Source organism: Alligator sinensis, unplaced genomic scaffold, assembly GCF_000455745.1.
Source record: "Alligator sinensis unplaced genomic scaffold, ASM45574v1 scaffold550_1, whole genome shotgun sequence".
NCBI classification, from domain to species: Eukaryota; Metazoa; Chordata; order Crocodylia; family Alligatoridae; genus Alligator; species Alligator sinensis.
The window spans coordinates 2,201,345-2,217,678 of record NW_005841980.1 but is presented as its reverse complement, the minus strand read 5'-3'; the positions used below and the strand labels follow the sequence as shown (position 1 = coordinate 2,217,678).

The following is a 16,334-nucleotide window of genomic DNA, read 5'->3' as shown; positions in this document are numbered from 1 at the left end:
CTGCCTATGCAGGGGGTCGGACTCGATGATCTATTGAGGTCCCTTCCGACCCTAACATCTATGAATCTATGAATCTATGACTGCTATGGGGATCCCTCCTGGAGATCAGTAATAACCTCTCTGCTGCAATAAGGCTAATGAAGACTCTTAATACCCTGAGACCTTCAGAGTCCTAGAAGTCCTTGCATTGGTAGGAGCGTTGCCAGCAACTCAAGGGAAGTAATTATTCCCCTTTATTCAGCACTGGTGAGGCCACATCTAGAGTCCTGTGTCCAGTTTTGACACCCCTACTACACAAAGGATGCGGACAAACTGGAGCGAGTCCAGTGGAGGACAATGAAAATGGTTTGGGGGCTGGGGGACAGGACTGGTGAGGAGAGACTGGGGCAACTGGACTGATTTAGTCTAGAGAAGAGACTGAGTCTTCACCTCCCTGCAGGGGGGCTGCAAAGAGGATGGAGCTGGGCTGGTCTCAGGGGGGGCAGATGACAGGACAAGGAGCAATGGGCTCAAGCTGCAGCAAGGGAAGTTGAGGTTGGATATTAGGAAGCATTTTCTCATTAGGAGGGTAGGGAAACACTGGCACAGGTTACCTAGGGAGCTGGAGAAGCTCCATCCTTGGGGGTTTTCAAGACCCAGCTCCACAAAGCTTTGGCTGGGATGATGTAGCTGGGGCTGGTCCTGCTTGGAGCAGTGCGTTGGACTGGATGTGACCTCCCAAGGCCCCTCCCACCCTCATTTTCCATGATCCCATGATTCAAAGTCAGCTCCAAGTCCTCATCCCAAATTCTGGCAAATGAACCTTTAAATAGCAGAGAGCGGCATGGCCTGGGGGGGTCACGTCCGAGCCTCGGTGGGTTCACAGGTCGCATGCGGATGGATCCTGGGAGGTGCTGATTCAGCAAAGCTGGTTACCTGACTCATGCTGTTGTGAGTCAGCATATTAGTCCTGCCGACTCATGGTTTTGAGCTCCCAGGCCAGGCTCAGCAAGGCAGGCTTGGCTCTTTGAAACTCGAAGACTTTGTTCTGGGAACCGCACGTCGGTTCAGTGCCAGGGGAAAATTAAAGGCTGGTTTTGGGATTGCAAATGCTGGAGGAAATGGGCTGCCCGCTGACGTGGCTTTCACTTCTAGACGGTCTAGATGTGACCCCGCGCCCCGAGCGGAGGCTGACCGGAAACAGACTGGGAGACGGGAAGCACACGGGAAGCTCGATGAGCCTCAGTGTTTCAAATCATCATCTTTTATTACGAGAGACTCATCAGCTTGCTCACACTGTGGCAAGAAAGTCATCACCAAAGGCACGGGAAACATTCGGAGGTAAAAAGCGCTCTCAGCCTGCGAGATCTCACCCTCCCTTTGGATTTTGTGGGGACCCCCTTCCGATAAGGAACCCCGAATAAAACACAACAAATTTAAAAGGCCAGGAAACACAATGGAAAAAAGTGGGGGAAACCCCCCCCCAGAAAACATTCGCTTGGCTATTTCCAATGCAGAAGCGTCGCTTCCAAACTTCGCAGAGCTTCCCCGAAAGCACAGGGCTCGAATTTAAGAGCGAACCAGACGTTGGTGCGAAGCAGTCTGGGGGCACGTGGAGCTGAGGCCACGGGGCGCATCGTCTCGGCTGCAGCAAACCGGCGAGAGCGAGCGCGAGTGCAAAGACCGCCACCAAGCACGTCAGCGCCCAGTCGAACTTGGAAGCACAGAAAACACCGGGACAAGACAGTCATTGAGCCATGAGCAAGCAGGGAGCATTTTCAAACCTTTATTTTTAGAGGGGTGTCTTTACATGCTGGTGTAGAGAGAGAGAGTTTTAAATTTTGTGCGTTTTGAATGTTTTTGTGCCCAATTCCTGATAAATTCAAGCCCTGGGAAGTTCAGATTTGCTGTTCTGGACTTTCTGAATCCCCTCTTCTTTCTCCGTGCCAGGAGCTCTGAAACATCACTAAAAATACCTCTGCTAAGCTTCGAAAAGCCCAACTTTCCAACACCCTCTGGATAGACCTTCCCTCACTCGCCTTCTGGAAATCAAGGAGTGAATCACCTGGGCTGTCTTTGCTCTACATTTAAACATCTGAAGAATGTGGTGTTAGTAAGAAGCTTAAAAAATAGACCCAAGAGAGGAGAGGAAGAGGGGGCGACCCTCCAGGACGGGTCATTGCAGCAATGCCGTTGACTCAGAGGATCAGCGAGAACGTGCAGAAACGGGGGAGTGAGTAGAGCATCCTAGTGGCTTAGATTAGGCAACTAACACTGAGTTTGTTGTGTCTTTTAGCACCGTTAATATGTACGATTTAGACCTATATTAGCACCTTGTCCCCAGGGGAGAAACCAAACCAAACAAAGGTTTCAAAATAAGAGGAAACGGGAGGTTTAAAAAAAAAAAAATGTAGGCGACAGCGAAGAAGGCCGGTGGCTTAGATGATGAGGTCCTTGTCAATGTCCTCTGCAAAAGAAGGAGAGAGAAGAAATGAGGAGCTGGACCGGAGATATTTAGTGTGTGCTAACTGGAACGCAGCTAAGGCCGTGTCACCCCGCAGTGGCTCCGTCACATGCAAATGCATGGGCTGCTGCATGGAGAGGGCCAGACACAGGCTCTGCAAGCCCCTCTGCCAGCTAGGAGATGTTAGACTGCTTTCCAAGGACCTTCTCTGCAGGCCTTGCTACGAGGGGAGCGTCTGCAGACAGTGCTGGGGATGAAGGAAGGGATGGACAGACACCACCTTAGCTTTCCCCGGGGCCGGGAGCTTGGTGCCCCACCCGTTCTTATTGCATCTTCTTGCAGGTTTTAGACATGCGGGTTGCCCAGGTGGGGTACCAGCAGGACAAGCCCACCAGGAGAGCCACGTTCCCGCTGTCTGTGTGCTTCTGTAGCACCTCCTTGAATGGCACCCACCACGGACAGGAGCAACAGCGACCAGGTCGCTGCCACCAGCCTTAGTCCACCTCAACCCTGGGGGGTCCAGGACAGCTCTGATTTAGCAGCATTTTACTACCAACTTCCAGAGCTGGGCCAGCGCTGAGAGCAGGGGACCCAACGTCCTGCCTGTCCCTTGTTCTGCAGGCCCCTGAGAGCTTGTCGGGTGCATTGATGACCGGGGCAGAGGGGAGCACTGTGATGCTGCTCCTCGAGCATCCCCAGCTGTTGCTCCAGGTACTTACGCTCCTTGATGCCGAAGCAGCCGGCCCACTCCTCCAGGGCGATGTACTTGTCGTTGTCCACGTCGCACGCCTCGAAGAAGCGGGTGGTGCAGTGCTCCATGGGGATCAGAGGGGCTCGGAGCGGGGCCAGCTCGGTGTGGGACAGGTACCTGCAAGGAGAGACACCGCTGTCAGAGCTTGCAAAGCAGCATGTTGGGGGGAAGAGTCCGGTACAGACCTCAGCTTCCTCCCTCTCCTCCCCTGGCACGTGTTACAGTCCTGCTGGCGGGTGCAGCAGACAGGGAAGGGGCCAAGCCCTTCCACCGCTGCATTGCAGAACTTCAGTCCTTTGGGTCCAACTATAAGGATGGCCTGAGGTGGCCTGAGAAGTCCTCATGGGGAGGTTGCCATCTCCCCATCCAGCAGAGCATCTTGCGGATCCACATCTACGAAGCTCATCCCCTTCATTCACCCCCTGGCTGCTCAGCCAAGGTGCCATCCGTGCTTCTGCTCTGAATCCCCCTGAAGCCCACGTGCCCCTTTGCAGATGCCCTGAATAGTACCATACCCACTCAGTATACCCACCATGCTCCCACCTGGCCCGCATGCCCCTTTGCAGATGTCCTGAGTGGCACCATACCTTGGCACCATACCCACCATGCTCCCACCTGGCCCACATGCCCCGTTGCAGATACCCTGAGTGGCACCATACCCTGCCATCCCAGCCATGGGCTTCCCGTGGTGTGAAGCTCACCACTGCTCCTGGGTTGCAAATAAGCAAGGAGTTCCCTTTGTTTGAGGTTGGTCCGGGCGAGCGCCCAGCCACGCAGAGGGGAACGAACAAGGGGCCTCCAGCCCCTGGCAGTGGAGTCCCTTACCCGTCGATGGGATGCTGGTCCAGCTGGCCAAATTGCCAGTGCACGGGGAAGATGTACATGTTGTAGTTCTTCTCGAAGTCACGGGCCAGTAGCTCCATGGTGTGGTCGCCGGCTTCCAGGCGCTTCTCGTTCTCATGGATCTTCTTCACCTGTTTACCGGGGAGATCTCAGTCAGCAGCCCTGGGGTTGTTGGGGGGCCAGGGGATGGGACGCCTGGGTGGGGTGTTGTGGGCGAGGTTCAGAGCACAGCTGGGTGGGGGGCTGCTCTGGAGGGATGATTAAGGAGCAAGTTTCTTTCTGTGAGCCGTCATGTCCTGCTGTGGTTCTACCTGCTGCTGTACCACAGGTGGGTCCAGGATCTCACTGGGGTGTGAGTTTGGGCCAGAAGCAGCATGCAATGGGGTGCACCAAAGCTTGGAGGTGCACTAGTATGGACTTTGCCAGGCACATCTGCATTTGTGTGTGCACAGAGCTGGGCTCAGCATGCACACGTGGGCAGGCTTTGCACACCTTTGGGCAGTGGCAGGTTCCCAGTACATACTGAGGCACGTGGAAATGGGTTCCCTATGTGTAATGGGTGCATTCCTGGTGCATGCGTTTGTATGCTGGGGGCATCCCGGTGTGCCGGGCTGGGCTCTGTGTGGGCACGGGGGACCGGGTCATGGCCTCCTCTCACCTTGAGCTTCTGCTTCTCGGTCAGCAGGTTGTTGTCCTCGTCGCGTTCGTACAGGGTGATCAGCACGTTCTTCAGCCAGTCCCGCATGCGCAGGGGGAACTCGGTCAGCTCAGTGTCCAGGCACGCGGGGATGTCTGAAATCCAGCCACCCGGCACAGCCATCAGCACAGGGTCCAGTGGGGTATCTCAGGGAAGACCCCACCCCTTGCTACTAGCATAGGGACGGGAACCCTTGGCCATAGCCAAGGGCAGCAGTGGCTGGAGAAAGGTGGGTCTCAGGGTGGGAATCCCACTCTGGACACAACCAAAGCTCAAGCAATCTCTCTCCAGGGGAGGCACAGCCTTTGGAGGGGAGCAGGCAATGGGGGAAGGAACATGCTTTGTGTTTAGGCCCAAGTTTCTGGTTCCCCGGGGTCGGATCTGCCACCCCCCTGGCACTGGGAGCAGCTGAAAGCCTTAAAGCACGAGGATTCCCTTTCCTGCAACATAGAGACCTGGTCCTCCAATGCAGGGATCTGTCCTGAAAAGACTCAATCTCCCTGTGCCGGTGGTTTTCGGGGGGTTGCAGCATCGTTATGATGTCGATGAGGTTAGCACATGGGTCCTGTATCAGAAGAGCTGACCTGGCCTGGACATCCTATCCCAAAATCCTCCCCCAGGCAGGGGTCGGTGCTACTCCTGGGGTCCCAGGGGGTGCCCCTTCCTGGTGGGTCTGTATGTTTGATGAGGGGCTGGCTATAAGCCTTCCCACCCCTCCATCTGATCCCAGTCACATGAGGCCAAGAAGAAATGGGAGCAATCCAGAGGCTAGGGGGTCTGGAGTCCACATGCACAATAGCCGGCATCTTGCACAGCGCCAGGTGCTGCTTACTGCTTAGCACTAGCTCATGTGAGCACAATCAGGCCATTAGGCGAGGCAGGGAGCCGGGGAGACAGGCAGGTCTAGACAGGTCCCGGCTTGGCATTTTAAAGCGGGCAGGCGAGGAGGAAACAAGCCGTTCCTTTCAGAAGTGCCGAGCCAGCAGCATTCCTAGCTGTGGGGCTTGCAAAGGTATTACAGACCCCCCTGCTCTGGCAGAGCACAGGCCGTGCCAGCTGCATGCCCCGCAAAGCGGTGCATGGGAGCTTGCGGTGCCTGGGGACTAATGGGGACCGAGAGCTGCGGGGTTGCTCTGGGCCTGGAGCATGCCTGGCACGGTGAGATACCAGGAGCCCATCCTTCAGCCCCCCTCAACACGTTGCAGGGCTGCGAAGCAGAAAGCAGAGCTGGCTGGGTGCAAAGCGAGGGACGTTGCGCCCCATCGACCCCCTGCCCACCGGACAAGGAGCAGACTCACATTTGCAAGGGCCGATGTAGTCCAGGTGGAGCTTGTGCCCCTTCTTGGTGCCCTCCAGGGTGCACTTGGTGGCAAAGAAGTGGCAAGAGGTGTCGTAGGTCTTGTTGTCAGTGCCGCAGACCTGGTGGGAAGGGCAGGGTCAGGGCGAGGCAGGCAGCTCACCTCCTACAGGCACGAGGGACCTGTGCTGGACTCCAACCTGTCACCCCAGGCTAGATCCTGCCCTCTATTAGCATGCCCCAAGCTGCCAGGACCACAACCCCGCTCCTCTACTCCCTGTTTGCTCCCCCAGCCTCCGTGACCACGTTCCCATTCCCCGCTCACCTTCTCGAACACGCCGGTGCTGCTGGGGCAGCTGGAGGGGTCCTGGCACACGCACATGGGGGAGTTGTTATCGTCCACCTCGCAGACTTTGCCATGCTTGCAGTGGTGGTTCTGGCAGGGGTCTGGGACAAGGCGGGGAGCAGGGTTAGAGCTCATGGCACAGCATCATCAGTGGCCTGTCACTACTTTGGCCACAGGCAGTTTCAGGAGAAAGTTGATGGGAAGGGGATGGAGAACGAGGCCAAGCATTGCCCCCCAGTGTCCCCCTGCAGCCAGATGGAGGAGACCAGGAGGTTACTAGCATCCCAAACACAGCTGGAGACCTCTCTCTTTTCATTAGCCAGTTGCTCCTCTGGTTAATGCTTTGCACCTCCGGCTCTGTGGGAATGTAGGGCAACGTGCCGAAAACAACCAAGTCCCACAATAACCCCTCACCCTCCACCCCTGCTGTGTGCCGCAGCCCTTCCCAGGGCATCGTCCCGTCTCCAAAGACTCAGTCTTCGCCTGCCTTGCCTACATGCCCCCAGGAGGGAGCGTGGAGGCGGGAGGCCACTCACTTTCCGCGACGATCTCCTCCACATCCACGGTGGGTTCCTCGAACTCTCCAACCTCCACCTGCACGGGGTTGACTCCCACGGGCTCCTGCCAGAAGGAAAAGCAGCTCAGTCGCTGCTGGGGAGTGACCAGCTAAGGCGATGCATGCAGAACCACCCAGTGGGGCAGGGAGCCCCAGGACAAGCTGATGATGCGACATTTGGTCGATGCCATTGCTGTTGACCAGGGTGGGAGGGCGGCTGAGCTAGCATCCAGCACAGGCAAAGCCAAAACCCTTCCCTCTTCGGGATCTCCACGTCCTCTGCCAGGTCTGGGGTGTATATACCCACCCCCAGAGCCCTTCCCAAGAAGACGACCATTGGGAAGGGCCTGATCTCCTCTCCCCAGTTGAGTGGGGGCCTGCTCTGACTTTCAGCCCAGTTGGCCACAACAGCGGCAGGGAGAGGAAACGACCGTCCAGGTGCCACGCGTGTGTGTCCATGCACAGAGAGCGGGGTGCAGGTGCAGAGCAGAGAGAGAAGCAATGTGGCAGGACGTCATACCTCTGTTGTAGGATCCTCCACTACCTCGATCTCGTCAGGCAGAGCATCCTGCTGCAAAGAAGGAAGCCAAAGGCTGTTACCTCTTGGTTCACTCATGGGCCCCCCCATGGCTTGTAACAGCCCCTCTGCCATTCACGGTGGGAGTGTGGCTCTCCCAAAATGCAGCCAGGCCCCTGGGGCAGGAGACCTGGCTGGTTTAGGGAGCTGTGAGGTGGTGACACATTTCTAAGCCCCTGCCTGTGGGTGGGAAGGGCAGCATTTTGTCCTCAGAGCTGCCTCAGCGTGTGATAAGGAGACACGCACCCCGTGCTCTCTCCCGAAGACTTCACTCGAGCTCGCCTGTTTCTTGACCTTCAATCAAATTCCTTCCTAGTGAAGTTACAGAGCTCGCTCTTACACCTGGAAAAATACAGCTGACCCCCTACCACACTCCCCGGGTCGTCCTATGGAGTCAGCTACCACTAGGCTCCAAATACTTCTTGCTGTGGGGGTGGCCTGCAGCCTTATCTCCCTGAGCCGCACGAATTCCTGAGCCAGAGGGAGGAAGGCCCATGTGATGCCCAGCAAATGCACTGGGATTTGAAGAAGAGCTATGCAGATACAGGCCTTGGTGTCAATAAAGCTCAGCACAGGCCTCCCCCAGCCCTCATCCCCAGGCAGGAGCGGCTCTATCATGTTGAAATGCAGTCTCTTGCTCAGAATAGATATCCATGCCCCGGTGGGAGCTGGCAAGGAGGGTGAGGGAGCAGCTGGAGCTCCCATGTGAGTCTCTTCCGCTCACAAACCCTCCAGCACCTGTTCCCGGCTGGCACTGCCTGGCTGTGGGCTTCCCCACCCCCTCGGTGGCCCGGTGCCAGGTCTACGAGGCGCCTGCACATGGAGGCCAACCCTGCTAATGCTGGAGGGGCTTCTGCTACAGACAGGACAAGAGGCATCCCCACCTCCCTGCCTAAAGGGCATTGCTAGAGATTTTGCCGCCTTAGCTAAGCCCCTTTTAGACCTCTACCTATCCAAGGGGCACTGGGAGGGTCTAAGAGCTGGTGCTGGTTTCTTGCACTGGGGTGACTTCTTCAGTGGTTTAGTTGGGCTTCCCCCGACCTTTGAGGTCCCAGCAGGCATCTGCGGAGGATCGGGTACCGCGTACCTGACAACTGAACGACTGGGATGCACCTGCCCGCACTTACAAGCAGCTCCGGTGTTGGCCTGTGTAAACCCCTTTGCCTCTGATTTTGGCATGGCTCATCCTACATTTGGGCAAGGATAGGACCCCCAACACCCCTTCCAGCGTTGGGAGGCATGCCGGCGTCCTCACAGCAGGGCCAGGCTAGCCACATCCAGCATTTTGTCCTCGGTACTGACCTCCCAGGGAATCAGGACCGACCTCCCAGCCTTGGCGGTCACTCTTAGAAGCTATTGCTGCAAAATAGCTCTGCGGCTTCCTCCCCTGCCCTGCATTGGCTGAGAGGCGGAGGAGCGTTTCAGGGCAGCCAGCGGGGTACAGACCCAGCTGTGACCCCAGCACAGCTGGAAGGCAGATGATTATGAAGGCCATGGATGACCCTGGTTTGGTGTGAAATGGGTCGCGAGCTCACTGTCCCCGTGGGGCAGTGCTGGGGCACTTACAGCTGAGGATAATTCAAGGGGCCAAGACACGAGAAGCTGTTCAAAAACACCCAGTACAAGGATGTGGTGTGGTGGGTGCTGCAGAGGGGCATAGGGACAACCTGCCACGGTGGCGGTACCCGCGGGAGGAGGTGACTGTGATAGGGATAGGGTGAGCTGCAATACTTACAGGGGCTGCCAGTGCCTTGCCTGCCAGGCAGAGAAGGAAGAAGACCCACGCCTGCATCTTCTATCAGTGGAGCCTGGAGAAAGGAAAAGAGCAAGAATTAGATGTTCATCCTGCAACCTGCGGCTTTTTGGCCAGCACAAGTGGCTTTGTGAGGGCGTCCGGGTAGGTAAGTCCTATGGCTGAGTCAAGATAAGTTAGGACGCAAGGTGGAAAAGGCCAAAGAGGCCATGAACCGGGATAACGGCAGCACTCCTGTACGTAGCCTCGATCGACGAGCCTTAAAGTGCTTTGCAGTGATGCCCTTACCAGGTTTACTCCCAGGGAACGGCAATCTTTCTTTGTCATTTCTGCCCGTTTAGGAGTGGGGGAGCCTTGGCAAGAAAGTGCAACAGAAAAAATGGCTTTCTGGAAGAAAAGAGTCTGAACATTGTGGGTCTGAAACACCGGAAACCTACAATTAAAACAGGAAAAGCGTTTCTGTTGCCGGGGGAGGGGGCACCGTTTTGCACCAAGGGACATTCATTGAGGTTCAGGAGATAAACACTTTCCACACCTCCATCCTTCGTCCCATCCTGGGGAGAAGTGAACGTGGAGGAAGGAAAAAGAGAAAGAGAAAGTAGGGGAGGGCGTGAGGGAGCTCTTTGGAAGCAAGCTTTGAGACATGCTGATGCAGCCGGTCTCTGGGAGGTGCTGCAGCCCCGAGCATCGCTGCAGGGGGAAGAGGCAGCCTCAGGGCTATAGCTGGCCTTCATCGCGGCTGAGCTGGGAGACGTCTCCCTGGACAATGGCAGGAGAAACCAGAGCACAGTCTGCAGCTCTTTCTCCCGGGCGGAGAAAGGAGTGTGGCTTCCCGAGCCCATTCAGCTCCCAGGGGCGGCTGTCCCCCAGCAGCTGCTTAGGAAGCCGGTCTTAAATCAACCCCGAGCGAGACGGGAGGCCTATAAAACAAACCCTTCTTGTTCCTCCTCTGCCATTTCCGGAGTGGAGGGATTAAACCCTTCTGTGCGGGGATGGGGGAGTGTGAGAAGGACTCTCAGCTGCACACTTAATATGCAGCCCCAGTGCCGGGCCGAGGGGAGATGCGAGAGGCAGCTCCTCACTTCCTCCCTCCCAGGAAAGCAGAGAGCCAGTGTTTGTCTCGCCTCTGAAGCGGTTTTGTCGCCTTTCCAACACTTCCGCCTGCTGTCGCTTCCCTCCCGGCTCCTCCGTCCACCTGTCTCTGCCGGCACACGTGTCAGCCGGGCTCTCGGGCAGTGAGGGGCGTGCGCGGACCCCGGGGAGCTCGCTGGCAGGGGTCCGAGGCCGGGTCTGCATGGAGGGGTGTCCAGCCCAGCAGGCGGGGTGCAAGTTGGTCTAATAAAAGATATTACATCTACCCAAAGATGTCCTGATGGACAGCACTTTCCCTGATCTGTGCAACCCTGCATTATGCATCGAGCCAGCTTGGTGCTGACTGGAGCTAGAGAGAGACCCCAGGGAAATCCTAGCAAGGCTGGAGGAGGCCGTGAGGCAGGTTGGAGGGATCTCACCTGACTGTAAGTGAAAGGACCCACTCTTTTACAAAGGGGCATCTTGTCTCTTCGTCTTTTCGCAGCTCCGGCATAGCCTTGCCTCACCGAAATGCAACTAGCCAAAGACAAAGCAGCCTGGCCGAGCTCCGATAACATCTATTGCTCACTTCCTTCCTTCCAGCTATCTCCCTTCCTTCCTAAAGCGGAGCCAGGAACTCCACCATGCAGAATACAAAGCAAACGGGGCGCTCAGAGGACCTGCACTTTGGCCCGGAGAAGCACAGCCAGCTACTCCTGCTGCTGTATTAGTACAGGCCACGGCCATCGGCACAAGGGTAAAATATCCCCAGCCACCGCCAGTGCCTAACACGTATCTCCCAGCTCCCTGCATCGGCCTGTTGCTTTGTTCTTTAAAACCCAGCGTGTTTTTGCTCTCTGGATGTTGAGAACTGTTGGGCGGACCCAGTGACACTACCTATGTTACGTGCAACAGGGGGTGCAGAGGGGTGTGAGACCGGCGGGAAGGGATGCCTCGAGGAAGACAAGAGCTCAAAGGCAAAGCACTTGCTCTCTGCAACACGGGGCAGGAGCTGACATTTCGAACCGGCGGCTGAGAAGCGGTGGGGGCAGGCGGGGGATGGATTTCCTCTGCTTCGTGCATAGGCAGGCCTGCCCGCCGCCCCCTCCCCCTCCTGTTCAGTACACCAAGTCCCTTCCTCTCGCCTTTATTTGCTCTGGAGACTGCTGAAAGCCGCCCCGGTGCTGCCAAGACCCAAGGCTGAGGTCACGGGTTCTTCCCTTTTGAAGGGCACGGTGGGTGGAAAAGTACTGCCCAGTCCTCCCTGCCCTGGCCTGGCGGCTTGTGAGGGCTTTGCTTGTGCCTCCTTGCAGGCTGTGTTTGCCTTGGAAGATGCTTTTCCCCCCATCGAGGTCCCAGGTGTGGAAAGTCCACAGAGGAAAGGGGGGAGAGCCCCACACAGCTTCCAATGCATGCAATGAAGACCAGACCCCCATCCTTATACCACGGACAAGGCTGGGGTCATGGAGTTGGATGCTCGGTGTCGTGCCTGGTGGAAGAGGAGATGCAGATAAACTCTGCCAGCAAACAAACCTCGCCTAGAACGTCTCACGCTGGAGACAGGAAAACTGGGGCTTTTTTTGGGTTTGTTTTTTAACGAAACAGAAGTAAAATAAAATCCCATCAGCTCTCATCCTCCAAGGGGCTGCTTTCACTGCTGCCACTGCTTGCAAAGGACAGCGTGTCCTAACGGTGCAGGGTCTGGCTCAGAGAGTCCCACAGTGGCAATGCAATGGCTCTACCTTCCCAATGTGGTAGGGTTATGAGCCCCTGGGGTAACTTCCCTGCCTCTGGATCTGCAACGGGGAAGGTGCCATAGTCTTCCCATGCCCTCTCGTCATCCTGCCACGTCCACGGCCTGTCCTGTCTGCACTGGGTGTCAGCCTTGCTGAGGCTACTGTCCGGGCAAGTTTCCACCAGCGCTCACTGGCACATACTGCCAATTCATGCCATGGACTGAGTCTGTGATATGTACCCTAAGACCATATCCAGGAGCCCCAGACTGTGGTTTCCAGTGGCCTCCAGTGAGCACCTGGTTGCTGCTCCCTTAGGGCAGGGAGCAACATCCCTCCTGGCTCTAAACTAGCTCAGGTGCTGTGGCTAAGCGCTGGACCAGCCCAAACCAGCCACTGCATAAAACTACCCCTGAATCTTCCCTACAGCTATAGTCCATCATCCCAGGTACCTGTTACGGTCACATCAAGGTGCCATGGGCTACAGTCTTCCAGCAGCCTTGCACCGGCTCCTGCCAGGGCACTCTGTCCCTGCTTGGCAGCCTCCACTTACCCCCCCCAGGGGCAGCCACTGCCTTCTTCCTCCTCTCTGGCTTGCACCATCCCTTCTCCATGCACTAACCTTGCATTAACCTGCCCCAGGCGCTGGACCCTGCAGGCACGTCCCTCCCTGCCTATCTCTGCACCGAGGGCTGGGATCAATGCGTGACTCCGCTGACCTGCAGTGGGACCTTGAGCTAGTCCCTTTGTCTCTCTGGGCCTCTCTTACAGCCCTGCAATCTGGAACCAGAAACTCTTTGCAGGACAGGCTGCCTCTTCAAACCGGTTTGCACCGTGGCTCTGATACGGGAGCCCTGGGATGCAAGCGGAGGTTAGCATGCTAGGTATCTGTGCATCACTTTGGATCATTTTGTCCTGTGAGGAAGCAAGAGCTGGGAATAAGCCAGGAGTTGGCTAGTAAAATAATCTCCCGAGAGACCCCTGCCTCCTGCCCTCGAATGTCTAGCGCAGGGTGAAACCAGGGATAGCCGCCACGTGCTGCATCAAAACGTGGCAGTATCAGGCCTTGCCCTCCTATGCTCGAGCGGCACCAGCGGCGTCCCCCAAAGCAGCCCTCTGAGTCATCCCGGCCAGCCCACACGCCCGCGTGCTCTCTCCGCCGGGCTGCCTCTGCCACGTTTCACTCCCGAGATGGCTGCCTTCGGCCAGGAGAGAGGGGACCAGTGCTTCCTGTAGATCCCAGCCCCTCATCGCTGTGAAACGGGGGGTGAAATCCCTGCCTGGGGGTTACAGAAGCCCTAAGGGGTGTTGAGCAGCACCGATTAGGGCACAAGTCGCCATCAGCGTTATCTTTCCTTCCCCCCAAACCCATCTGCCTTGCAATACACACATGCACAGCACTGAAGCTCAGCCAGCCCCACAGCTGGACCAGCCACAGGTCAGGATCTCGATGCTCTTTCTCGGGGCCCGGACACAGCTTTTCTCCCTCTGCCTAGAAGAGGAACTAGGAAAGTGCTTTGCGTTTCATCAAGCCGGAGGCCTCTGATTCATTCACCAGCTGTCGTGTTGGCTCTGGGGCAACAAGAGGTTCAGGGGAGGGGTGGAAATTAGAGGAAGCTGTAAATTGATGCTAATTGGTAAAAAAGGGGCAATGGCTCTGGTTTTAAGCTTCTGCGGTACGGATGGACTGTTTTCCTGTGTCTATCAAAAGAAGTCTTGCAAGACTAGTCTGAAATCCTGCGTGGACGCTACACACTTGTTTGATTTGACGGGCAGATAAATTTTGCCCAAACGAGTCCAAGGAGACGGAGCCTGAGTGTCCCAGCTCCCATCCCCCACCTCCTCCTCCGCCCGGAGGCTCGGCTCTGTGGGGGCCATGGAGGAAGAGGAGGAATGTCTGGGCTTGGGCTTGGGAGCCCCGGCGTGGTCCATGTGGCACGAGCCCCGAGTCAGGGTTACATAAGACCCACGGCTGCCACGTTTAGATTCGGGAGGAGGGAGGGACAGGGGAGGAGTCTCCACGTTCGCCTGAGATGTGGCACCCCCCGAGGCCAGTGCAAGACGTGGAAAAGCGATAGGCCCCTCTCCGTGATGCACCTCCCTGAGCCCGACTCGGTCCCATCGGCCACAACGGGAGTTTGGCCACGGGCGGCAATGAGAGCTGGCACTGCATGAGCACGGATGCATCGGCCTGCCTCCTTTCAAAAGCACTTGGCCTTTTCTTTTGCCCAAGGCTGAATGGATCCTTTGTTGCTCTCCTTTGCACCCGAGATGGCAGGACCTGGGGTGGAGAGGGGAGGGTGGGTTGTATGTGCAGGCTGGCACCGCAAGACAAAGGCAGGCCTGGTAGGTGAGGGCAGCAAGGAGCTCTCCAGGCAGTAGCCCTGCTCAGATCAATCTGCTAGTCATTAAGAAAGCCCTTCATTAATTAACATGCTGCTGATAGCTGGAGGATGGCTGCAACTTAGAAAGGAACAGCTGTTTCAGGCAGAGCAGGGAAATTGCAGGCGGCCCCTCTCTTCCCTGCCGATACTCGGAGATCCCCGCTCTAGACTTCCAAGAGGCTCGTCCTGCTCTTTCTACAAGGAGGCAGGGTGGTGTAGTGGTTACAGACCGAAAGGCAGACCCTGGGCTTTATTTCTGTCTCTGCTACAGCCCCGCTGAGCCATCTTGGAAGGATTCGCCCCATGGTGCCTCAGTTTCCCTTCTCTGCTGTAGCCCTCAAAATCCTTGGCTAGAGGGCTTGTTCTTCACCTCACATCAGCAGCTCTGCAGTGACTTCAAGAAATTGCAGCGACCGAGTGCCAACAGACCCGGGTATACAAATACAGCCGGGGACCAAACCGTCCCCAGATGCGGGAGGAAGGCAGCTCTCCCCTAAGCAGAAGGGAGCGTGAGGATGCTCTCATTTGATTTAGCAAAAAAACCCCCACACCCCTGGGCTAAATGTAGGCTTCAGACAAAGATGTTTTCATCCGTCACCGTGGAGCGTTGAGCCGGACAGGCCCAGCTTGGGGCAGTATTTTTCCAGCTAATTTTTGCTCAGGTTGCTCATGCTTTCTCTGCCAGCTCTGTGCACCAGCCGGCTGGAGAAGCAGCAGGCAATTTGGGTTGGATGGATGGCGTTTACAGCCACGTAACTTGTGTCCACACGTGGAGCTGGACCGATTTGAATTATTTTAGGAGCGACTCACATCCTTGAGAGGTGGGATTTCTACTAGGACATAGATCCCACCTCGGCTCTCAGCGGCAGAGCCAGGCCGCACGAGTACTTGCTGGGCTTAGCCGGGGACCTCAATCTAAGCAATAACGGATGCAATAGTGGAGCATGGAGCGGTGGTTTGTTAAGCAGATGTTTTCCAGGGAGGGGGAACGTCCAGTCCTTCCAGGCACGCGGGCCAGCCCTGCTCAGGAGGCTCTCTGCACCGTGTGGGGCTGAGCCCCGTAGGACCCACCTCTCTGATGTGGTTGCTTCAGGGGAGGTGGGTCTATTTGGCTAGGATATGCCTTGGGCTAAACATGGCATTTTGGCTAGGGAACGTCAAAGCTTGGTTCAAAGGGAGGTATAATGTTACACTGCAAACGCATAGAGCGAACAACGCCCCGCTCCCTCCATCGGATCGCATTCCTCCGCCCTTGCTCCCCTTGAGCCCACTATTCTTGTCGGTGAGATTCCCCATAGCATGAGCTATATTCAACATGCACGGTGGAGAGAGTTTCCAGCACCAAGTCCATTTCTTGGCCTAAACTACCTTATACCCAGAGACGAAATACAGCAAAATCCTCTCTTGTCTGCCAGAAAAGAAGTGTCTTGACACTGCCCAAAACACGGTCGCTGCCGCTGGCTTGGGCTGCCGTCATTCAATTAACATACTCCATGGGGAGATGGACCCGACGGCCACGAGGGTATATCCGTGCTGGGTGTTAAAAGAAAAAAAAAGTGGTCCTTATTGCAGAGGTGGCCTTAGGGTTGTTGGGGCCCTGCGCAAGAGAGTCATTTGGAGCCTCTTAGAGGCTTAATTTTGATGACCTATGTATCGTGGATCTTTTTAATAGTCTTTGGGCGAATTCGATAAATAGCCGATAAATGCAAATAGAGCCACTTCCTTGCAAAAACTCCACCCCAAAATAAATTTGTTGCACAATGTTGGGCCCCCCTAAAGTGTGTGTGGGGGGAGGCTGCCCTCCCCTAAGGCCGCTACTGCTTATTGCCTCCTGAGTGATGTAGACCAGCGCAGCAGGGTGGGCGAAGGGAGCAAAAAAGAAG

At 56.5% G+C, this 16,334-nt stretch overlaps 1 protein-coding gene across 1 annotated transcript in view; it reads right to left on the bottom strand.

Moving 5' to 3' along the window:
* Positions 1-1,726: 1,726 nt before the first annotated feature.
* Positions 1,727-16,334, bottom strand: part of SPARC (secreted protein acidic and cysteine rich) — a 17,043-nt gene continuing 2,435 nt past the window's right edge. Inside the window, exons 2-10 of the mRNA XM_014518752.2 lie at positions 9,246-9,318; positions 7,454-7,504; positions 6,914-6,998; positions 6,357-6,478; positions 6,033-6,153; positions 4,696-4,829; positions 4,020-4,168; positions 3,163-3,311; positions 1,727-2,446 (exon numbers count right to left, since the gene is read on the bottom strand). Of these exons, the coding sequence (XP_014374238.1) occupies positions 2,418-2,446; positions 3,163-3,311; positions 4,020-4,168; positions 4,696-4,829; positions 6,033-6,153; positions 6,357-6,478; positions 6,914-6,998; positions 7,454-7,504; positions 9,246-9,302 (897 nt within the window). The 5' untranslated portion in view covers positions 9,303-9,318 and the 3' untranslated portion in view covers positions 1,727-2,417. The remainder of the gene's footprint in view (positions 2,447-3,162; positions 3,312-4,019; positions 4,169-4,695; positions 4,830-6,032; positions 6,154-6,356; positions 6,479-6,913; positions 6,999-7,453; positions 7,505-9,245; positions 9,319-16,334) is intronic.